Consider the following 26,574-nt stretch of genomic DNA (forward strand, 5'->3'; position numbering starts at 1 on the left):
TATGTAACATATTCCATATTACATAATATAGAATATATTACATATATTACTGTTACTGAGCCTTAAGAAGGAAAATAACTTTGACACATTACAAAATCAGTGACCTTTAAAGACACTTTGCTAAGTGAAATAAATAAGCCAGTCACAAATAATGCATGGTTATATTTTACCATGATTTAAAAAATGATCTTGAAATGAATAAATACTGAAAATAGAATTGCCATTGTGGGCATGAAGATCTAAGTAAGTAATTGTGCAGATGCACAGAGAACTGATAGACTGTGTTTGCATCTATTTGATTCTCTTCACTGGTACCTGGATCTCAAGCTCTGCAATATGCTGCTGTAGTTCAGCCACAGCTGCCATGCTATCTGCTTCCCGGAGTCTCACAGCCATCACTTCTTCTTTGTTCTAGTCAAACAAAATAAAACACAGGTGTCTTGGAACTGAGACTTTTCAGATATCAGAAAAGAAGTACAGTGTACAAATCTTACATTATTACCCAATAAGTCTGAGTCTGCAGATATAATCAAACAGTAAAGTATAAATATATACACCTAGTGGGACAAAAAACAAGTTATAGCAGCTACATGAATACTTACCAACAAATTATAAGTTAAAATTATATAAAACTAAATGAAAATAAATCAGATTCTTATAATTGAAAGAATGGCTTCTTCGAAAGTTATTTGTTACTGTATTGTCCCAACATAAGTTAAATGTGTACATTTAATCAAAAAGTCCTTAGTAGGGCTGGGAATACTGCCTAGTGGCAAGAGTGCTCACCTCGTATACATGAGGCCCTGGGTTCAATTCCCAAGCACCACATATACAGAAAACGGCTAGAAGTGGCGCTGTGGCTCAAGTGGCAGAGTGCTAGCCTTGAGCAAAAAGAAGCCAGGGACAGTGCTCAGGCCCTGAGTCCAAGGCCCAGGACTGGCAAAAAAAAAAAAAAAAGAAAGAAAGAAAGAAAGAAAAAGAAACCGACCTCACCTCAATCAGATATTAGTAAGGAAAATCAGTTAATAAAAATAAAAAATCACGTCGTTTTATTTTTTAATTAGTAGAATCTTAGCCTTCAAAATAGATGACACATAGACTGCTTAAATTAGTACAAATTTTAGTACTAACTACAGATTTCTGTCAGTGTAAATTATAACAGCATGCATATTTATGAGGATGTAATTTCATCTCTGGATTTCAGTGACACTGATAAACCACTCAAGCTTCACTCTTGGTTTTTAATGACACTAGAGCAACTTGATGGAATTACAGCTTTATATGTGCCATTGAAAGCTTTTTTCTCAGAGAATATTAAGGCTGAAATTTTACAAAGGCATCCTCCCTACCATCTACTAGTAGATGTCTATCTAGGTCATTTTAAAATGTGAAGTAGTCTTCAGTAATCCATTCTAATGCTTCCTGTATACTATCGATTATACACTTACTTTAGGAAGAAATTGCTCCATTTCAAATACTTTTGATGCTTTTTAAGTTAGTCTTCACACACATATATACACTAAACTGCTTAAAATCAAAATGGAAACATAACCTTTTTTTCTGACCTGTTAGCACATATATATTTCTTTTGCTCACCTCTCTATCCAAAACACATAAATCAATACTGACTTTCTACTAATGCATAAGATACTAACCAAAGCACCAGGGCCCCAAACTCTCCAAATTATGTCTTTTTTGGTTGTATTATTAAAATCTTCAGCTTTCAATGGATATTAGGCAAACAAATATTGTAAAGGGAACTAGGTAAATGTCACTACTGTGGTGGAAAATGAGGTTTCTTGCCTAAAATTCACCCCAGTAGCAAGAAAATTAACCTGGTCCAAAAGTAACCACAAACCACAAAACCAAATTCAGCCAGCCAGAGCACAGTTGGGTGGTACAACACTGGCGTATCACACATGAGGCCCTGGATTTGACCCCATGCATGGCAAAAACAAACATACCAAGTCAGTTTGAAAAAAGGTTTGTTCTGACTCATTAAAAAAAAAAATCAAGAAAAGTGGGAGTTAACACTGACTCCCCCCCACCCCCCGCCCCAGTCCTGGGGCTTGGACACCAGGCCTGAGCACTGCCCCTGGCTTCTTTTTGCTCAAGGCTAGCACTCTACCTCTTGAGCCATAATGCCACTTCAGCTTTTTCTGCTTATGTGGTGCTAAGGAATCAAACCCAGAGCTTCATGCATGCTAGGCAAGCACTCTACCACTAAGCCACATTCCCAGCCCAACATTGACTTCTTTTTCTGCCAGCCCTGGGGCTTAAACTCAGGGCCTGGGCACTGTCCTAGAACTTCTTTTGCTCAAGGCTAGCACTCTACCACTGGAGCCACAGCACCTCTTTGGCCCTTTTCTGTTTGTGTGGTACTGAGGAATGGAACTCAGGGCTTCATGCATGCTAGGTAAGCACTCTACCACTAAGCCACATTCCCAGCCCCAACATAGACATTTTTAAAGAAAATCTTTTTAAAGAAAAATCTTAGCTGACATTTGTAATCCTAGCTACTCAGGAGGCTGAGATCTGAGAATCACGGGTTCAAAACGATGCCAGGCAGAAAAATCCCTGAGACTCTTACCTCCAAGTACCAGAAAACCAGACCTGGTGCTGTGGCTCAAAGTGATAGAGCCTTGAGCAAAAGAGTTCAGGGACAATCGCCTAGGCCCAGAGTTTAAGCCCCACGTCTCTCTCTCTTTCTCTCTCTCTCTCACACACACACACACACACACAATCGCCTAGGCCCAGAGTTTAAGCCCCACGTCACTCACACTCACACACACACCAAGAAAACACCAAGAAAGAATTTAAAAGAAAAAGAAAAAAATCTACTCATGATAGAAAAGATCTACAAAAGGCACTATTACATTATTAATATGTTTACCTTGCATTCAATCTCTGCCTGTTTGCGCTTTGCTTCACTTAACTGAGTAAGCAGTCCTTTGTTCTGGGCAGAAAGATAGTGCAACTTTTCCTGCAGATTGGTGACCTCTTGTTCTGCTCTTCGTAGATGATTACTGTTAATTTGGTTCTAATAATGACAAATATAAATAAGCATGCTATAAGTAAAAGGCTTTGCAATTTTCATACCTATCCATTTTAAAGCTCAACATTATAAAATTGTTTTCAGTTACACGTCATTTTTCCTCAACAAATACTGAGAAAAATAAGATATAAAACTGCTTTAAAAGTCTAACTCTCCAAAAGAATAAATGTTCAGTTGTTACTCAGATCTGCTCTACCTCCTCTACAAAAACATCCCTGCTCTCAGTTTTTGTTTGTTGGTTTTTGTTTGTTTGTTTGTTTGCTTTTGCCAGGGCCTGAGCACTGTCCCTGGCATTTTGTCATTTGAGCCAAGTTTCAAAGCCATTGTTTGCATTGGTTATTTTTGTCTTGTTTTCTTTTTGTGCTGGTCTTAGGGCCTGAACTTAGGACCTGGGCACTGTCCCTGAGCATAAGGCTAGCCCTCTACCACTGAGGCAGCTCACGTGGGTAATTGTTGATAAAGATTCTCTATCTTGCCTTGGCTGGTTTCAAACTTAGATCCTCAGATATCAACCTCCAGAGTAGCTAGGATTGTGTGTGTGTGTGTGTGTGTGTGTGTGTGTGTGTGTGTGTACATGTGCATGCTCCTGTTGAGCTTTTGTGCTCAAAGCTAGCACTCTTGAACCACAGCTCCACTTCTGCTTTCTGATGGTTAATTGGTGATAAGAATCTCTTGGGACTTTTCCTGCCCAGGCTGGCTTTTGTTTATTTATTTTGGTTTTGTTGCCAGTCCTGGGGCGTGGACTCAGGGCCTGAGCACTGTCCATGGCTTCTTTTTGCTCAAGGCTAGCACTCTACCTCTTGAGCCACAGTGCCACTTCTGGCTTTTTTTCTATATATGTGGTGGTGTGGAATCGAACCCAGGGCTTCATGTATACGAGGTGAGCACTTTACCACTAGGACCCAGGCTGGCTTTGAATTGCGATCTTCAGATCTCAACCTCCTGAGTAGCTAGGATCACAGGTGTGACCCACTGGCACCCAGCTAGTGCTGGCTATTTTTGAAGTATGGTTTCATTTTATGCCTGGGAGACATGGGCTATAATGCTCATACTCTGTGGCTCTCTGTGTCCTTGGGGATGTGCACCATTGCACACAGTCATTACCTTTGCTCCTATAGCTGGGATAACACACCTGCCACTTCACTAGATAGTGGTAGAGATGGAGTCTTACAAATTTTTATGCTGGCCTCAAATCATGATTCCCTTGATCTCAGCCTCCCAAGTAGCTAGGACTACAGATCTGAGCCACCACACCTGGCTTTAATAAACTTTTCAACTCCATTTTTTTCTTTACCATTTTATGTTTATCTGGGTAATGTTTAGCTCATTGTTTCCTTAGGATAAAGCTTCCCTGGGGATAACAGCATCACTACTGTTCACAGCTACAGGTTGAGATGGAGTCTTGCAATTCTTATCCTAGGGCTGAAGTCAAACTGGGTTCCTCAATCTCTGTCCCCCAAGGAGCTAACATTATAGGCTTGAACCAGTGTGCATAGCTCAAGTTTCTTCATCTTTACTTTTACTTGTATTTCTGACTCTCAGAAGAAATGACTTCTTTCTCAGATCATGCTCTGTTACTCTTTCTCACTTTTATTCAACAAATTTAGCCATTCTAAAATTTTCATTCTAAAATATAAAACCCCTCCTTCAAGGAAGGAAGGGTGAGCAAATGTAGCCATTATATTCAATGCACATTATGTAAAAATTGAATTAAGTAACTTGAGGGTAGGGACAGGAGAAGAAAAATGAGGAACACAAGGTATGGATGACACTGACCAAGACATATTGTACCCATAACCTGACTCATGGGATTGGAACCCCTCTGTGTACAACTTCTTAATAGTTACAGCAAAAAAAAATAACCAAAAAAAGAAAAACACTCCTTCACACCTCTGAACACAAGTACATAATTTAAGATTACAAAATATACACATAAAACCCAAAACTTAGCTGGACACCAGTAGCCTATGCCTCTAATCCTTGCTACTCAGGAGGCTGGGATCTGAGGATGCTTTAGAGCCAAGTATGGTGATACATGCTTGTAATCCCAGCATTTTAGGAGACTGAAGAAGGAAGACTGTAAGATTAAGGTCAGATGGAACTATATAGTAACCGCTGTCTCAAAAAGTAAAAAAAAATAAAACAAGTGCTGGGAATGTGGCTTAGTGGTAGAGTGTTTATCTAGCATACATGAAGCCCGGAGTTCAATTCCTTAGCACCAGAACATAAACAGAAAAAGCCGAAAGTGGCAATGCCTCAAGTAGTAGAGTACTAGCCTTGAGCAAAAGAAGATCAGGGAAACGACTTAGGCCCTGCGTTCAAGTCCCAGGATTGACAAAAAAAAAAAAAAAGTTTTTTTTATTTTTGACACAGGGTTTCGTTATATAGCCCAGACTCACCTAAAACTCTGTAGTCCAGGTTGGTTTCAAATTCAAACATGAATCTTTTTCCTCATCCTCTTAAATTCTGGAATTTGTACTAAAAATTCAATGAGTTAGGTGCCAGTAGTTCACACTCAACTACTCAGGAAGCTAAGATCTGAGAATCTCAGTTCAAATCCAGCACAGGTAGACATGAATAAGAGACTCTTATCTCCCAACTACATGGGAGGCCATAGATAGGAGGTTTCCTATCTGGGGGGAAAAAAAAAACTTATAAAAAGCAGAAGGGGGTAGAGCCGGAAATGTGGCTTAGTGGTAGAGTGCTTGTCAAGCATGCATGAAGCCCTGAGTTCAATTCCTCAGGACCACATAAATAGAAAAGGCCAGAAGTAGCATTGTGACTCAAGTGGTAGAGTGCTAGCTAGCCTTGAGCAAAAGAAACTCAGGGACAGCGCCCAGGCCCTGAGTTCAAGCCCCAGGCCTGGCAAAATAAAATAAAAAAGCAAAAGGGCCAGATGCTGTCTTTCTTCCAGCTTTTGTTTCTGGCTCCTTTACTGAATATTAGATAGTAAAGGAAATAGCTAACAAGCAAAAAAAGAAAGCCAACAGATTTTTACCAGCTATTTATCAGACAAGGACCTAGTATCCAAAATATACTTAAGAGCTCAAAAAACGAAACACTCAAAAATTAAACTCTCAAAAAAAAAAAAAGACCCCAAACCATCAATAAATGGGCAAAGGACTTAAAGACAGACTTCTCAGAAGAACCAAGAAATGGTCAACAGACTCATGAAGAAAATTCAGTATCTCTAAGCTACAAAGGAAATGCAAATCAAAACAACACTGAGATTCCACCTCACCCCAGTTAGAATGGCCATCATTAAGAAAATGAACAATAACAAATGCCGGTGAGAATGTGGCCAAAGGGGAACTCTAATACACTGATGTTGGGAACTTAAGTTTGTTCAACCAATCTGGAAAGCAGTGTGGAGGAGGTTACTCAAAAACTAAACACAGAACTATCCTATATGACCCAGCAATTCCACTTCCAAGCATTTATCCAAAAAATCACCAACAAGGCTATATAATAAAAGCACCAGCACAACCATGTTCATTTCAGCATTATTTACCATAGCCAAAATATGGAACCAGGCCAGATGCTCCTCAGTGGACCAGTGAATTAAGAAAATGTGGCATTTATATACAATTAAATTTTACTCATCCATTATAAAGAGTGATATACTATTGGCAAGAAGATGGAAAGACCTGGAAAGAGATATATGAAGTAAAGGAAGCCAGATCCAGAGAAACAAAGGTTGCATGATTTCTCATTAGTGGGAGATAGAATGTGCCTATAAATCTATACATAAACATGCTGGGTTGTATACAAGCAAGGACAGCTCAAATAGGACAATTTTAGAAAGACTAAGTCAAAGCCCAACAAAATAAGCACAAAGAAATGGATACTTGCAAGGGGTAAGGGCAAAAGGGAGAGGGGAGAGGGAGAGGGAGACAATGAAGATGTGGAAGGGGAAAGAATACAGTCAAGAATTCACAGTAGTCAGGTGTTGGTGGCTCACACCTGTAATCCTAGCTACTCAATGGGCTGGGAATCAATGGGCTGGGAATATGGCCTAGTGGCAAGAGTGCTTACCTGTATACACAAAGCCCTAGGTTCAATTCCCCAGCACCACATATATAGAAAAGGCCAGAGGTGGCGCTTTGGCTCAGGTGGCAGAGTGCTAGCCTTGAGCAAAAAGAAGCCAGGGACAGTGCTCAGGCCCTGAGTCCAAGCCTCAGGACTGGCCAAAAATAAACTACTCAGACGAGATTGGGCGCGTTCAGGGTGGTATGGCCACAGACCAATAAACTACTCAGACAAAGCTAGAGTGGTGTGGTGGTTCAAGTAGTGGAGTGCTAGCCTCATGTACAGAGAGGCTCAGGGGCAGAGCCCAAGCACTGAGTTCAAGCCCCAGGACTGACGAGAGAGAGAGAGAGAGAGAGAGAGAGAGAGAGAGAGAGAGAGAGAGAGAGAGAGAGAATTTATTGTATATACCACAAAATTAAGAACAATTGGGAGGTGAGATTTTGAAGGGAGCAACACAGATCAAGATGCATTGTATTCATATACTACTTTGTAAATAACAACTCCCTTGTACAACTATGTACATAATAATTAAAAACAAAAGAGAACCGATGGCAATTAATATGCCAATATTGTAGTCAAAAGCAAGTGAACGTAACAACAACAAAAAATGGGAATGTTTGCTGAGGTAGGGGATGAACAAAGTACTAAAGAGCTGTTAGACAATGAAGACTGTTGGGTACAGCTCAGTGGTAGACTACGTGCTTATTAGCATGTATGCACAAGAGCCTGGGTTTAATCCCCAGCATCTCAAAAAGGGAAAAAGGAAGCTGATAGACAACATGAAATATCATTGGAACTCAGAAGAACAGTACATAGAAGAATTTTCCAAAACTCATAGGAGATACAACACAGGTCCAAGAAAGAAATAAAATGCAAAAAACAAATCAGTCATGGTATTAGTTCAACCTGTAATTCTAGCTACGTGGTAAGCTGAGATTGAGGGCAGCCCAGGCAGAAAAGTACATCAAAATCCATCTCAGTGGAATGAAGTTGGTGTGTATATAGTCCTCCAACTATAGAACAGACAGATCCAAAGTTCTAAGAGATTCTAGAAGAGCACTTGCCTGGCAAATGCGAGCTCCTGAGCTCAACCTCCCGCAAAAACAAAAACAAAACAAAAAAAAAACTTCATGTATCATTAGAAAAAAAAAAAAGTGTATCATATTCAAACTGCCAAAAATAAAGGATAGAAAATGTTAAAGGTATCCAAATAGGAAAAAAAAACACATTACACTACAGGAACCAAAAGTAAGGATTACAAGCTTGGTACCAGTGGCTCACACCTGTAATCCTAGCTACTCTGGAGGCTGAGATCTGAAGATGGTAATTCTAAGCCAGCTCAGGGAGGAAAATATGTGAGACTTTTAACTCCAATTAACCACCAAAAAGGCAGAAGTGGAGCTGGGGCAAGTGGCAGAGTGTAGCCTTGAGGGAAAAAGCTTAGGGACAGTACCCAGGCCCTGAGTTCAAGTACCTGGACTGGCAACAAAAAACTCAACAACAACAATAAAGAATTACAACAAAATTCTAGCTTGCATGGGGTCTGCAAAGATAATGGAATGATTTAAAGGGCAGAAAGAAAAACTTTTCAATCTATAATTCCATGCTCTATAGTTTTTAAAATTGGAGGAAATAACACTTTCTTTAACAAAAACTAAGAGAATCCATTGCCAGCAGACAAGAAGAAAAGTTAAATGAAGTTCAAGCAGGAATTAAGACACCAGATAGAATATGGAACTTCACAAACAAAAGAGTACTAAAACAGAATAACTGAATGAAAAATAAATTTCATTAAAGCAATTTTATTTTTATGAGCACACTAAAGGCACAATTATTAGAACACACTATAAAATGCATGACAACAGTAGAAGGGAGGGAAAAATTGATAATATACTGTTAAAAGAACTTATGTGACACAATATTTTGTAGGTGTTTTTTCTTTTTTGGTGGGGGATGGATAACCTAGAACTCAAGCTTCTTTATTACGTGCAGTACACACCCCCTATTTCTTTTGGTTTCTAATGTATTTTTGAGATAAGTTTCAATGCTGAAGCTGGTCTAGAATAGAGATCCTACTACCTCTGCTTCCTATATAGCTAGGACTATTGACATATATTACCATATCTGGCTTGTTTTTGAAATAGGGTCCTACCAACTTTTGTCCAGGCTGGCTTCCAGGTGAAATATACCTATGTCTGCCTTCTGAGTAGCTAGGATTACAGGTGTAACCACCATTTCCCAGTTTTGATTTTGGTTTTATTTTGAGACAGGGCCTCACTAAATTGCCAGGTTAGCCTTGAAGTCATGTTCTTCCTGCCTCAGTCTCCTCCTGTGTTGCTGGGATTACAGTTGTGCATTACCACACCTGGCTGAAACATACAATTTAATGTTTATGATTTACCTTTGGAAAGTAAAATCTGACTAATAACATACATTGTAAAATAGAGTGACTATTCCTAACTAAATTTCTTAAAAACCACCCACAAAGATAAAGATGAAAGCATAATATATGTTCAACAAATCCAACAGAATGTAGAAAAAGAAATAAAAACAAAGAACAGATAGAACAGAAAACTGGTAGCAAGATGACAGATGTTAATTCAAAAAGAATCACAAAACATGAAGTAAGTGTGAAAACTACTAAACTATGAGACTGAATTGTTATAGCTCTGAGATATAGCTCGCATATAAAATTCACTTACTGGGGCTGGGAATATGGCCTAGTGGTAAAGTGTTCGCCTTGTATACATGAAGCCCCGGATTCGATTCCTCAGCACCACATATATAGAAAAAACCGGAAGTGGCGCTATAGCTCAAGTGGCAGGGTGCTAGCCTTGAGCAAAAAGAAGCCAGGGTCAGTGCTCAGGCCCTGAGTTCAAGCCCCAGGAATGGCAAAAAAAAACCAAAACGAAGCAAAATTCACTTACTATAAATGTAGAGAGTTCAGTGTTTTTTGGTATAGTCATAGTTAACCATTTGTCAGATTCAATTTTTTTGTTGTTGTTGGTAGAGGGGCTTAAACTCAAGAGCCTGGCTGCTGTCCCTAAGCTCCTCTGTGCAAGACAAGCACTTTACCACCTTGAGCCACAGCCCCAGTTCCATTTTCTGATGGTTAATTGGAGAAAAATAGTTTCACATATTTTGCTGCTTGGACTGGCTTTGAGCCTCCAACTCCAGATCTCAGCCTCCTGAGTACCCAGGATTACAGGTGTGAGCCACCAGCACCCAGTCATACTCAATTTTTAAGAGTATGTTATTTATCAGAGATATAACCACACAGATAAGCTTAAAATATAAAAAGACTTTTTAATTACAGTAAAATTTAACTTAGGGATATAAATGGCCCCCAAATCTAAAACAAAAACTGAACTTAGCAATGGGAATGTGTTATTATCACTATGTATACAGATACCTCATATAACTATGTTTCATAATCCTATGTCTTATTGTTTTTGCATTAAAAATAATTACTTTGAAAAAAGAAGAGGTCCAAAAGTTCCAGATAGATGTCAATAGCAATGATGGCATAGTAAAAGGTAGTTAGCAGATACACAAGGTTCACTGTAGCACTACTTACAACAGCAAATCTTTGTAAACAGCAAGAGGGCAGTGGTTCGGTAAAGTATATTCACTAGGCAAAATTTTCAGAGAGTTCTTAAAATCAAACTGAAGAGGCTGGGAATGTGGTTTAGTGGTACAGTGCTTCCCTAGCATACATGAAGCCCTGGGTTTAATTCCTCACATAAAAAGAAAAAGCGAGAAGTTGTGCTGTGGCTCAAGTGATAGAACACTAGCCTTGAGCAAAAGAAGCTCAAGGACAGTGCCTAGACCCTGAGTTCAAGCCCCAGGACGGGGAAAAAAAATCTAATTGGAGTTACTTGTATCACATGGACAAACCTCTGGACAGTGGCTATATGGGCATTTGATATAATACTCTTTAGATGACTACATACCAAGCCCACTACATCTCATTATTTCTTGTTTGCATTTCTCATTTTTCATGATCATTACCAGTGTAAGTGCTGGCATTTATGAACCGGTGACTTATAATTAAATCTATTCCAAATCACATTTACTAGTGTGGCATAGATTGAAATATAATTCCTTTGAATATCTTTACCCAAATATCACCTCCTATTTTCCAGAGTAATTTCTACCTGATTCTTAATCATATTAACTAAATACACTCTGTGCACCCCTGATTTCTTCTGTGTAAGCCTTTAATTGCTGGGACAATGATTTCTATTTCATATGCTCTCAAAAACATGTTTGTTTCATTCATTTATCTCCGCGTACTCTGAGATAAATCCTTAGCCACTAACATAAAACTGGAGTTTACATTTTTACTATCTATTCTAAGAGGAACTCTGACCATAAAAGAAAATTACATTTGGGTATGATGGCTGGATCACAGTTCAATGTTATTGATACAACAACAACAACAACAAAATTCACTGAGCAAGTGGTTCATACCTATCATCTGAGCTACTTGAAGAAGTATAAACAGCAAGATTGAGGTCTAGGACAGCCCATACATAAATGTGAGACCCTAGGTAAAAAAACAGGTAAGAAAAAAAAATGGCTGGAGATGTGGCTCACAGAGAGAGCTGGCTTACCCAAGGAAAATTCCTGAGTTCAAACCCCAGTACTACCCAACTCCAAATTCTCATAAACCTAAATTTTTCCTCTTCATAATCTTACAGTATTTCCTCAGGGTTTTTAATTGAACCAAACACATAAGAAAATTACTTCAATGTAAAATAAGATGCATTGCTTTATTTATACATTCTTCTAAAGGAACTACATATTCACATGACCATGATTGACAAGGGGTTATCCTTTTCACACTAGAATACAGAGCAAAACATGAGTTAACAGTGCCCCCTACTGACTGAATAAGCATTTTGAAAACCAGGTAACCTTAGAATATAGCTGGTTCTCCAAACAACCAAAGGTCAAAAACATGTGGTTTTTTGTTGTTGTTGTTTTTTTTAATCCTGGCAGCTTGCCAGGTGCTGGGAACTCACAGCTGTAATCCTACCTATTCAGGAGGCTGAGAGCTGAGGATCAAAGTTCAAAGCTAGCCTGAGCAAAAAAATCTGTAAGACTCATCTCTAATAGACCAGCGAAAAACTAGGAGTGGTAGAGTGACAGCACTGAGTGAAAAAGCCAAGGGAAAGAGTACAGTCCTAAATTCAAACCCCAATACCAGTACCAGAAAATAAACAATAAAACAAATTAAAATCAACAACAACAAAACCCTGGGATCTGAGCTAGGTGTGGTGATGCATGCCTGAATTTCAATTACCTGGAAGGCAAAGGCAATAGGATTATTAGTTTGAGGCTAGTCTGGTTAAAAGCTAACCGAGTCCTGTCTCAACTGTGCTAAACATGTACAGACTTTGTCATTGTTCCTTAAACAATACAAATATAACTACTATTTGCACTGTATTAGGTATTATATCTTTTTGGGGGAGGGGCAGTCATGGGGCTTGAACTCAGGGCCTGGGTGAGTCCCTGAGCTTTTCTACTCAGTGCTTATGCTAGCACTCTACCACTTTGAGCCATGGCTCCACTTCTGGTTTCCTGGTGGTTAATTGGAGGTAAGAGTCTCACAAATTTTTCTGCCCAGACTGGCTTTGAACCTCGATCTTCAGATCTCAGCCTCCTGAGTAGCTAGGATTACAGGTATGAGCAAGCAGCACCCAGCTTTAGGCATCATATCTATGCATGACTTAAAGTATATTGGAGAATACACATAAATTATATGCAAATATTATACAGGAAACCTAGGTATCTGAAGATTTTGGTATCTTCAAGGATTCCATAGATTTCAAGAAACAATATATGGAATATGGTCCACACAAATGTACCACATATAAACCAAATATACCCTTACAACATACATGGGTTTTGTAACAAAGTCTTTGCAAATCAAATTCATTTATGATAGGATTTATTAGAGAAACAGAGGACTTGAAAGAAGAGCGATTCCTTACCAAGCTGTGAAAAATGGCAATCCTTTACGCTCTACCTAGTAAAATCAAATGTAGTCTAACTTGTTTAAACTCTGTTGAGTGGGTCAAAGCAAGAATTCAATTTGGGAAGTAAAAGAAAATCTTTAGACCTCTTCATTTGGGCTACAAAACTGTAGTCCAGGCAGCTTCTTATCTTCACTTTTCATCTTTATGGTACAATCTAGTATACTACATATAATCCAGTGATACTTTCTACCCCAAAGGGCAGTCTGTCGCCATACCTGTGTCTCCATTTCCATCATCCTCTGTTTCATTTCTCTTATTTCTGCCTGTGTTTCCGCTTCTCTAAGTCGAATGGTCATCAGTTCATCTTGTAATTCATGCACAGCATTTTTCTTAGATGGGTCTTTCCATCTTCCAGTAGTACGAGCTAAGTGGCGCTAAAGCAGAAAAAAATATTGCAACAACTATTTCTAGTATCAAAGTAAGCAATAACTTTACAAACATGAGTATCAGAGCTGTTATTATGCACTTCCAACACAAGTTCATGTACTCACTTGAAAAATCTAACAGTAAAAATAAACAAATCATAATAGGAATCCTTTTCAAAGTAAAATGTAAACTAGTATAAAATATGAGTCGTATTAAGTTTAAACTTTTGTTTTCCTTTTACTGAAAAAATTAGGAAGCACCTTATTTTCACAATTTAGAAGTCTGTGGGGGGCTGGGGATATGGCCTAGTGGCAAGAGTGCTTGCCTCGTATACATGAGGCCCTAGGTTCGATTCCCCAGCACCACATATACAGAAAATGGCCAGAAGTGGCGCTGTGGCTCAAGTGGCAGAGTGCTAAGCAGCCTTGAGCAAGAAGAAGCCAGGGACAGTGCTCAGGCCCTGAGTCCAAGCCCCAGGACTGGCCAAAAAAAAAAAAAAAAAAAAAAAAAGAAGTCTGTGGGAAAGAAGATAAAACATTTCCAGATTATGTATTTTATCATGAGATTAAAGCTCATGTTTAAACAACCTGACTCCCCCCCTCCCCTCTTTTTTCTTTTTGACAGTATTGAGGTTTGAATTCAAGAGTCAGACACTTGAAGCAGTCTACTCTACCAGTTGATCCACACATCAACTTTTTTTTGCTTCAGTTATTTCTCAGGTATGGGTTCACTTTTTTTTTTTTCTGGGACTGACCTCAGCCCTCCATCCTCCCACCTATGGCCTCCCCCTAAGCTGTGACCACAGGTACATGCTCCCCTGCCAGTATACTGATTGAGATGTGGCACTGCTCCATTTTTGCTTGGACTGGCCTTGAACCAATACCCTCCTGATCTCTGTTTCCCAAGTATGTGGAATTACCAGCAAGAGCCACTGTGCTTACCATAAATGCTCCTAATTTTAACGTTAAAAGCAACATTCTGCTCTCTTTAAACTTGTCTCCTACCCCTGGTTACCAGCTATTTCAAAGATGCAAAAACTCGGTATTTGGATTTTTCTCTGTTGAAAAAAACACATAAACTATGTTGACAAACCTGCCAGTGTTCTTCTAAATCCTTGACTTGCTGTCTAAGTTCCTTCAAACCCATAATGGCTTCTGCTTCTCTTAGTTTCACAGCAATAAGCTCCTCCTGAAGCCTCACAATATTATTCTCATCTGGAAAGGAGTTGTTCCTCTAAAGTGAGAAAAATTGAGATTTTTTTTAAAGAAATAAAGCACATAGCACATTTCATACTATTTGTATTTGTACTTAGTTTTATGTTGATTTGTTGCAATATAATTTATAACCCATAAAATTCATCTGTTTAAAGTATATGTCAGTGGCTATTTATAGAGTATTCACTGAGTTGTTTAACCATGACCACAATCTAATTTCAGAATTTTTTTTATTGTCCAAGATGATGTACAGAGGGGATTTCAGAATGTTTTTAGCACTCAGAAAAGAAACCCTGTGCTTATTTGAAGTCATTTTTCAATCTCTATTGTCCCAGAGTCTGGCAACAACTAATCTCTGCCCCAGGTCAACAGATTCACCTATTCTGGATAATTCATATAAATAGTATCATGGAGTATGTGGCTTTGGTGACTGGCTTATTTTGTAATGTTTTTAAAGTTTATTCCTTTTAATGCCAAGCAATATTCTACTGTATTGCTGTATATTTTATCCATTCATCATCATCAGTTAAAGGAAATCTGGGGTGTTTTGCATTCTTGGCTGTTATAAACATTGCTACTAGTAACACTTGTGCAAAACTTCTTGTGTAGATCTTCTGTTTCCAATCTTCTTCCTATATAAAGTAAAACTGCTTACTCAGATGGTAATTATTTTACATTAACTTAAACTGCCAACTTTTCTCAAAGCAATTACAACTTCCTTACATTCAGACCAGCAATGAATAAGAGCAACTGTATTTCATTTGGAGGACCCAGAAAGTATAATTGTTAATAAAACATAAATCAGAGTAAAAGGACTAAAAATGTTTCCCAATATTTCAATAAGCTGACTAGCCTCCAATTAACACTACAAATAAAGCATTAGCATCACATCATTTACAACTTAATAGATTTTAAGAGCAATTCAAAAATCTGTTTTCTTTGTATTTTCTCAGCATGCCATCTTGGAGATGTCAAATCTCTTGTGTGTCAGCCACTGTATCAACAGTCAAGAAATTAATACCAAAGTGATCTAAATATTTGCCTCATGGTTGCACTTAGATAAAACTCTTATTAAACTTCAAGACCTATCTGGGGTAGCCCATCATCAAACTGCTCTGAAAAGTTCAAGGGAGCCAAAATTAGACCCTGGGATAAGCTTCTTAGGTAAACTAAAACACTATTGAGAGTTCAAGGCCGAATTCTATAAAACAGTCTGCCTTTAAATTATTTCATGTTGGACACAAAGATTCTGTCCCACAAGGACTAAAATAGTTATTCTAACAAATTACAAACCTTATAGTGGACCTGAAATATTTTCTTGGGGCTGGGAATATGGCCTAGTGGCAAGAGTGCTTGCCTCATATACATGAAGCTCTGGGTTCAATTCCTCAGCACTACATAAATGGCCAGAAGTGGCGCTGTGGCTCAAGTGGCAGAGTGCTAGCCTTGAGCAAAAAGAAGGCAGGGACAGTGCTCAGGCCCTGAGTTCAAGCCCCAGGACTGGCAAAAATAAATAAATAAATAAAATAAAGTGCCTTCAGGCATCAAAACCTTTAAAAAAAAAAAAAGAAATATTTTCTCAACTGAAAAGCAGAAAATTATTTCCTATCCATTGAAATAATATTGCTGTGGATATTGCATATTCCTTAAAAAGGGTTGAAGTAATACTGAGGTAGAAGAAAAAGAGGATGCTGAGTAAAAAAATTAACCATAATGCAACTTCCTAATGTCCTTTCTACTATAAAATATTAACAGTTGCTTTTGGGGGTGAGGCTGGAACATAGTATAACATGCTGAAATATAACAATGTATTATTAATGTGGGTTAATTAAAGAAAAAAAGAATTGCTGGGATTCCTTTTTGAGAAAGGGTCTGGAAATGTTGCCCAAGTTGATCCTAAACTCATGGGCTAAATTGATCCTTTTCTAAGTACCTTCCCAAGTAATTGGGACTACAGGTGCTTGCCGTGTCTCCCCTCCTTCAGGCAAGAAATGTATTTTTGAACTGGATCCAAGTATACTTCTTTGTTTCAAATATTCAAAATCTTTCTAACTGTAAGACTCTTAGCTAAGGCACGGTAACTCCTAACTTGAAGACCAAATAGTCGGACAGGTATTTCATCATTCTTGTTTGTTTTTCCATAACAAATCAGACAATTTTTCAGATTAATATACAAATAACAAGTAGAATTCTAGCAAAACTACTCCACCACTGACTGTATTACATCTGTTCTATTTTATTAAGAAATAATAACAACTGAGGCTGTGATATCTCTTATCTATGGGCCCTCTTGATTTAGTAGTTAGGCATTAACTTGGGATAAAAAACAAACATCATCTAGCATGAGGCAGCAATGATTTTAGATAAGAAAAGATTCTGCTTGTCATCTAAAATGCAGGTGATTAAATCTCAGAGACTAAGAAACCTGGAAGTTTTATATTTCTGCTACTTATCTAATAAGCCTTTAGTATCCCTAAAAAATGATAATTAGTCTTCCAAAAATAAGTACAATTCAGATTAAGAGGTATTTCCTATAAATCTTAATGTGACCTTTTCTGACTTGGATAGTGGTAACAATTACACTGAGGGGAAACCTTCCCTGGGATATCTATGCATGGAATCCTACTTTCTCTTTTACATAGATACTATGATATTTGAAGACTGTTAATTTCTGTATTCTAAGTTTCTCCCTATAAAAATTACTGTCTTCCTATGACAGAACATGTAAACCAATTAAATGCTGGGCAGCAAAGGTTGCATGCAGTACAACAACAGGCCCTTGTCATGGCCTGGTCCTGGGCTGCTGAGGAGCCACTTCCCCTGTGCCCTGGTGGTGGTAGCAAGGTTCTCACGGGGACTTTAGTTTTGCTTCTCTTGAACTTGTAGGCACTGACCTTTATTTATTTATTTATTTATTTTATTTATTTATTTTTTGGCCAGTCCTGGGGCTTGGACTCAGGACCTGAGCACTGTCCCTGGCTTCTTTTTTTTGCTCAAGGCTAGCACTCTGCCACTTGAGCCACAGCGCCACTTCTGGCCGTTTTCTGTATATGTGGTACTGGGGAATTGAACCCAGGGCCTCGTGTATACAAGGCAAGCACTCTTGCCACTAGGCCATATCCCCAGCCCCACTGACCTTTATTTTCTTCAAACAATTTTTTCTCTTACTTTAGTTTACATGTTACAAAGAAATGCTAGGAAATGAGGATAAATTTTAGCTACTTGATAATTTAAAATTTTTAAAGACACCACTAGCTTATTCATTGCAGGGTTAAAACTATGTAAAATATTAGAGTGCCTTTATTCCCAAGTATTTAGAATTTCTCTGTGAAATGCCATTTTGTGATTGACATTAAGCTGGACCAGTGAAAAGTCCTTTTTCTCCCACAGGCAGGACTCAGGTCTACTTGACTGTCTCTTGTTCATCCTGTTTCTCTAGAAAGATGCTTGGCACTGTGATGCCTTGTATCAGGCCCAATGAAGGGTGGTGCTTAGTGGCAAGTAGTGCAAATACTTCTTTGGTAAGGGTGGCTTGACAGAAGAGGCATATTATTTTTGTTTTGTTTAAAAACAGAAGCCTCCGATGATGCTGTGCATTCCCTTTTAGGAGAACTAGAAGCAAACCTCTCCAGTGTGCCCACTGTGCCCTTTCCTGTGTTCCACCCGACCCTGTAGTTCCACTGGGTAAAACATGCAACATAGCGGGTCAAAGCATACCTAGAACAGAACAGCAGACAAATTCACCTGTCATTCATAGCTGCGTATCCATCTGTTTATCCATCCACCCATGTGCCCACTTATCCACCTTTCCTTTTGTCCATCTATCTGTCCTTCAATGCATCCATTGTCTTTTTAAAATAGAACAAACAGTTCATGAACTGAGTCTTGAGAGGAGGACATGCTTTTCATGGTGTTCAAATAAAATTTTTTTAGAAACTTGGAAAAAAAATTACTGTGGTTCCTTTCCCCTTACAAGGGCTCAAATTTCTTTCTTACCTTCCTTCCTTTTTTTTGGTGGGGAAGCAATACTAGGGTTTGAACTCAAGGTCTCTCACTTGCCAAAGAAGTACTCTATCACTTGAGACATTCCACATTCTCATGTCTTTTATCTTTGCGTGTGTGTGTGTGTGTGTGTGTGTGCGCGTGCGCACGTGCACAGGCGCATGCACACTGCTGGTCTTGGGACTTGGAACTCAGGGCTTGGGCACTGCCTTCGAGCTTTTTTTGCTCTACTTTTTTCAGTACTTAACTGGAAAAAAAGAGTCTTAAAGTGTGTGTGTGTGTGTGTGTGTGTGTGTGTGCGCGCGCGTGTGTGTGTGCATGTACATGCTGCTGGTCCTGCAACTTGGAACTCAGGGCTGTCTTTTGAGCTTTTCTGGTCCACTATTTTCAGTGCTTAACTGGAAAAAAAGAGTCTCAAAGCCTGCCCTGCGCAGACTGGCTTCAAACCACGATCCTCATATCTCAGCCTCCTAAGTAGCTAGGATAACATGTGTAAGCCACCAGTGCCTGATTCATGTTGATTATTTTAGAGATGGGGACTTGAATTAAGCTTGAGTCCACCAGAACTTTAATCCTCCTATTTGTTCTTCCCAAAGGTGGTGGGATGACAGATACACATAAATGATAAATGTGTTCAGACATTGGTTGAGATGGAACTTTTCTTTGCCTAGGATGGCCTCCAACCATGATCTCCCAGTCTCTGCCTCCCAAGTAGCTAAGATTACAGGCTTGAGCCATTGTGCCTGACTTCAAATTTTCATTTTTATCCTTAATCATAGAAGCAACAATCTTAAATAATTGGTGATCTTAATTGGCAAGCTTAAAAATATTTTTCTTTGATCCATTAATAACTAATATATAAGGTCTTTTATATGTAAATCACCAAGTCTAACTTAATTGCTTAATAAATACTTAGTAAATATCTTCCACATCTCCCCTCCAACTTAGAAGTAACCAGCAGTTATACAGTTTCTTACCTTCTCTATATCCAGAACCTTATCTTGCATCTCCTTTAGTGCACACTGAGACTCAGCTTCACTCAGTCGGGCCTGGACCAATTCCTTCTCTAGCTGTAGCACAAAATCTTCATTGTAGTGGGAACTGCATTTGTGCTAAAGGTTACAGACATATATTGAAATTTCAGTGAAGCACGTGAACATGTACATTCAGTAAAAAAAAAAATCTAATTATATAAGCCATGTATTGAGTGCAACCGAACAGTAAAGTGCCTTCTACCCAAGAGTTGCGGCTATTTCACCCAAATTAACTTCCCAACCAATAAATAAAAGAGCCCAGTTCTGATGGCTTTAAAGATGACTAAGCGCCGGTGGCTCATGCCTGTAATATTAGCTACTCAGGAGGCTGAGATTTGAGGATGGAGATTCAAAGCCAACCCACACAGAAAAGGCCATGAGACTCTTATCTCCAATTAACCACCACAAAGCCAGAAGTGGTATTGTGGCTCAAGTGGTAGAGCACTAGCTTTGAGCTGAAGAGCTCAGGGACAGCACTCAGGCCCAGAGTTCAAGTACCACAACCAACAACAACAAAAAGATGACTACACTTCTAGGTAACTAGATATTATAATAATCAGATCCAGTTCATATAACTCCCCTTTGATCTATCCATCCAGATTTTGTTCTGACTCTATAGATTCCATACAATAGACAGCCTTTAGCTATTTTATGTGTTCACTAATCAAAACTGAGACGAGTTAAGTATAAAATACAAACTTATTTCATATTAATGAAATGAAATATGTGCTCGAGATGTGGCTCAGCGGGAGAGCATCTCTTTTTTTTTTTTTTTTTTTTTTTTTTGGCCAGTCCTGGGCCTTGGACTCAGGGCCTGAGCACTGTCCCTGGCTTCTTCCCGCTCAAGGCTAGCACTCTGCCACTTGAGCCACAGCGCCGCTTCTGGCCGTTTTCTGTATATGTGGTGCTGGGGAATCGAACCTAGGGCCTCGTGTAACCGAGGCAGGCACTCTTGCCACTAGGCTATATCCCCAGCCCAGAGCATCTCTTTAACATACTCAAGGACCAGGGTTTAATCCCCAGCAATACTACTGAAACATTTAAAGTGGTAAAATAACAGTAATTTTTATATTGATTTCATGTTAACATATTTTAAACATATGGAGATAAAAATATTAATTTTTACCTGTTTTGTATTTTTGTTGGTTCTGGGTCTTGAAAGCACCCAGGCCCTAGACACTTTCCCTGAGTCTCTTTGTGCTCAAGGTTAGCACTCTTAATCACTTGAACCACAATGCCACTTCCAGTTTTTGAGTGGTAAATTAGAAATAACAGTCTCACAGGGACTTTTCTGCCCGGGCTGGCTTCAAACCATGATCCTTAGAACTCAACCCCCTGAGTAGCTAGGATTATAGGCATAAGCCACCAGTGCCAGGCAATTTTTACCTGTTTTAACCAAGTACTATAAACTTTTTAACTGTATAGCACTGATAAGACTATAAAAGTGGGCTGGGGATATGGCCTAGTGGCAAGAGTGCCTGCCTCATATACATGAGGCCCTGGGTTCGATTCCCCAGCACCACATATACAAAAAATGGCCAGAAGTGGCGCTGTGGCTCAAGTGGCAGAGTGCTAGCCTTGAGCAAAAAAAAAAAACAGAAGCCAGGGACAGTGTTCAGGCCCTGAGTCCAAGCCCCAGGACTGGCAAAAAAACAAAACAAAACAAGACTATAAAAGTACATATTTACTGAAAATTTTATTTTAATGCATTAGAAATCAAAACAGGACACTAAATATAAGGTGAACTATGTTAAAACCTAAACTAACAAAATTATATTTGTCTTAGAAGTATACAGTTCTTTGACAGAAAATATGAAAATAATTACCAGAAGCAGAGAAAAGGCTGATGCTACACAGAGAAGTTAGTCACAGACCTTCCCAGTTCTTTTTCTACACTATGATATGAGTAACAATGCAACCATTCAAATCTTCTTTAATCCAGCTCATACAAAAAGTTTAGTGCAAAACAAAACACAACAGTAAATCCAGTGTGCTGCCTTCACCTATAATCCAAGCACTCACAGGCAGGAAGACTGTGAATTCCAAGTCAGCCTGGGCTATGTAATGAAAAAAAAAAAAAAAACTTTCTAAAACAGTTTGTCATTTCACATTTCATTCAAGTAGTAAAGAGGCAACTTAAAACTTCAAAATAGTCATAGAAAAGAACCTCCTAAGAATTAATACAAGTAAAGAATGGCTCTGAAGGGAAAGGGGGAGGAGAGAGGGGGGTATGAGGGACAAGGTAACAAACAGTACAAGCAATGTATCCAATGCCTAACGTATGAAACTGTAACCTCTCTGTACATCAATTTGATAATAAAAATTTGTTTGTGTGTGTGTGTGTTTTTTTTTTTGGGGGGGGGGGGACCAGTCCTGGGGCTTGGACTCAGGGTCTGAGCACTGTCCCAGGCTTCTTTTTGCTCAAGGCTAGCACTCTGCCACTTGAGCCACAGCACCGCTTCTGGCCGTTTTCTGTTTATGTGGTACTGGGGAATTGAACCCAGGGCCTCATGTATACAAGGCAAGCACTCTTGCCACTAGGCCATATCCCCAGCCCCGATAATAAAAATTTGAAAAAAAAGAATGGCTCTGTTTTTCAATAAAAACATATGGAACAAGTCAGACATGGTGGCTCAAGCCTGAATCCAAGGTAAAGAAAAGTGATTGCAGTTCAAGGCTAATGCAGACAAGAAGCAATTTCTGAGGCTCCATCTCAGCCAAAGGCTGGCAGTGGCATGCACCAGTCATCCTCAGCAACATGAGGACACACAAGCACACAAAGAGGATTGCAGTCCAAGAGGACTGACCCAGGCATAAACCAAGACCTTAACTCAAAAATAGCCAGACGCTGGTGGCTCACGCCCGTGATCCTAGCTACTCAGGAGACTGAGATCTGAGTATCGAGGTTCAAAGCCAACCAGAGCAGGAAAGTCTGTGAGACTCTTAGCTCCAATTAACCACCAGAAAACCAGAAGTGGTGATGTGGCTCAAGTAGTAGAGCATTAGCCTTGAGCAGAAGAGCTCAGGGACAGTGCTCAGGCCCAGAGTTCGAGTCCCATGACCGACAAAAAACAAATAAAAACAAAACTAACCAATTCAAAAAAAGGGGTGCAGCAAGACTCAAGAGGTACAGTGCTTACTAAGCAAAGTGTACAGACCCTGAGTTCAGTCCCTAGTATCACCAAAGGCATGGGGGTTGGGGGGGGACAAAATGGATGTCAAATTAAACAATTAAAGTCAATAAAACACAGTAAGCTCCTACCCTAGTTACTTCAAAAGATGTCCAAATGGAGACTTTAATTCAATGAACTACACATTACTCGTAGTGACTTTACACTATTAAAACAATACTTCAAAACAGGTGACAGGTGTATCACCTTGGCAAATACTTACCTTATCCAAACTAGAGGTAACATAATTTGTTTGACGAGAGTATAGCTACTTGATGGGCAGTTCCAGAATTGATTACTCTTAACCTAAACCCCTGATAACTTTAGTCTAGGTGCTGTTTGCCAACATCCTCTATTAGGATGATCCCTAAGAAAACATCAAACTCAAATGGACCACTTCAGAATGGAATCTTTGATCTGGTACAGATTATTTCAACTGTATACCAAAAAAAAAAGCCTAAAAAACTATTGGACCATGTTTGTGAGTGTCTGAGTGTTGGTACTTGAATTCAGGACCTTACACCTTACACTCTTGCTCAGATTTTTTGTCCACAGCTGGTACTTTACCACGTGGCATTTTACCACATCTCCAGTAGAGCATTCTGCTGCTTAACTGTAGATAATCCTAAGGACTTTTCTGCCTAGACTTTCTTTTTTTTGGCCAGTCCTGGGGCTTGGACTCAGGGCCTGAGCTCTGTCCCTGGCTTCTTTTTTTGCTCAAGGCTAGCACTCTGCCACTTGAGCCAAAGCGCCACTTCTGGCCATTTTTTTCTGTATATGTGGTGCTGGGGAATCGAACCCAGGACTTCATGTATAGGAGGCAAGCACTCTAGCCACTAGGCCATATCCCCAACCCCTCTGCCTAGACTTTCTACACACCATGATCCTCAGATCTCAGTCTCCTAGGTGGATAGGATTACAGGTGTGAGCCACCAGTACCTAACTCAAGAACAAGTTTTTATTAGTAACATTTATAAAAAACTAAAATGCTTCCTTAACATGTTACTCTGGATAGTGTGTGTGTGTGTGTGTATGTGTGTGTGTGTGTGTGTATGTGTGTATGCTCTAAAATATATTATCTTTTTTTTTTTTTTTTTGCCAGTCCTGGGCCTTGGTCTCAGGGCCTGAGCACTGTCCCTGGCTTCTTTTTGCTCAAGGCTAGCACTCTGCCAGTTGAGCCGCAGCGCCACTTCTGGCCATTTTCTGTATATGTGGTGCTGGGGAATCGAACCCAGGGCTTCTTGTGTATGAGGCAAGCGCTCTTGCCACTAGGCCATATCCCCAGCCCAAAATATATTATCTTAGGTTCTAGATTTTAATGCCTATTTTTAATGCCTTGTTCTTAGTAGGTCTATCTTTCTCTCCGTAACACTTAAGGCTAGCTTTTGTTAGCTCTTTGCTCATGATGCCCTACCTCTACTATAATCAGTTCCCTGTTATACTCTCTCCAATAATGTTTTTACCCTGGAAGTCAGACACTTCTTTAAGAATAAAACTCACTTGTCTAAAACAAATGGAAAAGAATCATACTAATAATCTCTCTTCTACAAAGCACTCTTTTAAATCTACAGTTATTTTTATGATCAGTAAGAGATCACACTGTGCCCTATACAATTACTATTCTTAGCAGCTTTAGTATCTTTTCTTTTTTTCTTGTTGGCAGCACTGGGGTTTGAACTCAGGGCCTTAAGCATGTTATGCAGGCTCTCTATCACTTGAGTCATATCCCTAACCCTTTTCTTTTTAAATTTTAAAATTAAGAGAAGACATCTTGTACAAAATAGTGAGTTTCATAATGATATTTCCACATGTTAAGAATGTACTTTGATACCATTCAATATATTTTCCCCTCCTTTGTCTTCCTCTCCCACCTCCTTCTACTGTCTCCTCTTAAAGCAGTCAAACCATGATCTTCTGGAACTCAAACTCCTGATTAGCTTGGACATCAGGCATGAGCCATCAGTGCTCAGCACTACGTTGCCACTTCAATCCATAGTGCCTAAAGTTACCTAAAACCCTACTTTTTAATCATGTTAAATTAAAAGCTTGTGATTTTCTTCTCTTGTTCAAGAGACAAGTTTTAAATTCCATATTTTAAAATGTTATTTTTTGGGGCTGGGGATATAGCCTAGTGGCAAGAGTGCCTGCCTCGGATACACGAGGCCCTAGGTTCGGTTCCCCAGCACCACATATACAGAAAATGGCCAGAAGCGGCGCTGTGGCTCAAGTGGCGGAGTGCTAGCCTTGAGCAAAAAAGGAAGCCAGGGACAGTGCTCAGGCCCTGAGTCCAAGGCCCAGGACTGGCCAAAAAAAAAAAAAAAATGTTATTTTTTATAGCCCCCTTGTTCCTCAACCCAATGCAACCTAACTTTGTCTTCATCCTCAATAAAACTTCTAATCGCGGGCTGGGAATATGGCCTAGTGGCAAGAGTGCTTGCCTCGTATACATGAAGCCCTGGGTTCGATCCCCCAGCACCACATATATAGAAAAATGGCCAAAAGTGGCGCTGTGGCTCAAATGGCAGAGTGCTAGCTTTGAGCAAAAAGAAGCCAGGGGCAGTGCTCAGACCCTGAGTCCAAGGCCCAGGACTGGAAAAAAAACAAAAAAAAAAAAAACTTCTAATCGCTAATAATATCAATATTCAATAACATGAAAATCTAATGGAACTGGGCACCAGTAACTCATGACTGTAATCTTAGCTATGGGGTGAGATCTGCGGATAGAGTTTGAAACCAAACCCAGCAGTTAAGTCCTTGAGATTCTTATCTCCAATTAACTACCAAAAAGGCAGAAGTAGAGCACCAGTCGAGCACAAAAGCTCAGGGACAGCCCCTAGGTCCTGAGTCCAAGCCCCAAGAACAGCACACACATGCCCCCCCCCCCCAAAAAAAAAACCACGCAAAGTTCTTTTATTCAGCCTTCACTGGAAAAGTCTGACATTTAACACAACTCATAAACTGACACACTGAATTGAAATCCCTTTGTACAACAACTTCAGGATAATTTAAAAGAAAAAACAAACTCCCTTCTACTCAAACCTTTCCCATCAACCCCAAAACCCTAGCAATTTCTCTTCGGTTATCTTGGAAATTTGCTCCTCTCTGTCTTCATTATTTGTATTCATGGTCTTCATCTCTCTCTTTGAACTACTACAGTGCTCTCACATATATCTCCTGCTATAGTAACAATGTATTATTATTTAATATTTTATGTTATCTCTTGAACTAGATTGTTATAAATAAAGGGTATTTTTTAAATTCCACCATCTGGGACTACGTAGGTATTTCTGACTACTGTTTTTCACTTGAGGAGGTTGGGATTCCATGCTTATTAATATAAACGCATTAATGAAACATATGTAAGCACTGATGTTCTATAATATTCAGAATGAGGCTAACTCCATTAAGCTAATTTTGCTTCATTATAAAAATTTCCCATACAGCAACAACCCTATCTGATTTTGTCCATATCTATTTTTATTGATAACAAAATGAAGTTTCACTAGGACCAAACCTTGTAGTACTGTGAATGTACTTGGTACTCAAGGCCTGCTAGACAAGCACTCTAACACTTGAGCCATCTCCCTAGCTCTTTTCCGTGAAGAAGTCAGCTCTTGATCCTCCTGTTTCCACTTCCCAAATTATCTGTGAGTACAGTAT

At 39.3% G+C, this 26,574-nt stretch overlaps 1 protein-coding gene across 4 annotated transcripts in view; it reads right to left on the bottom strand.

Moving 5' to 3' along the window:
- Evi5 (ecotropic viral integration site 5) overlaps positions 1–26,574 on the bottom strand; it is a 165,482-nt gene that overhangs the window by 58,511 nt on the left and 80,397 nt on the right. For all 4 annotated transcript variants that reach the window (XM_048351975.1, XM_048351974.1, XM_048351972.1 and 1 more), the window contains 5 exons: positions 19,688–19,822; positions 14,587–14,727; positions 13,344–13,502; positions 2,894–3,040; positions 316–411 (listed from right to left, as the gene is read on the bottom strand). In XM_048351975.1, coding sequence (XP_048207932.1) covers positions 316–411; positions 2,894–3,040; positions 13,344–13,502; positions 14,587–14,727; positions 19,688–19,822 — 678 coding nt within the window. The remainder of the gene's footprint in view (positions 1–315; positions 412–2,893; positions 3,041–13,343; positions 13,503–14,586; positions 14,728–19,687; positions 19,823–26,574) is intronic.

The sequence above is a fragment of the Perognathus longimembris genome, chromosome 7 (genome assembly GCF_023159225.1).
Source record: "Perognathus longimembris pacificus isolate PPM17 chromosome 7, ASM2315922v1, whole genome shotgun sequence".
NCBI lineage: Eukaryota > Metazoa > Chordata > Mammalia > Rodentia > Heteromyidae > Perognathus > Perognathus longimembris.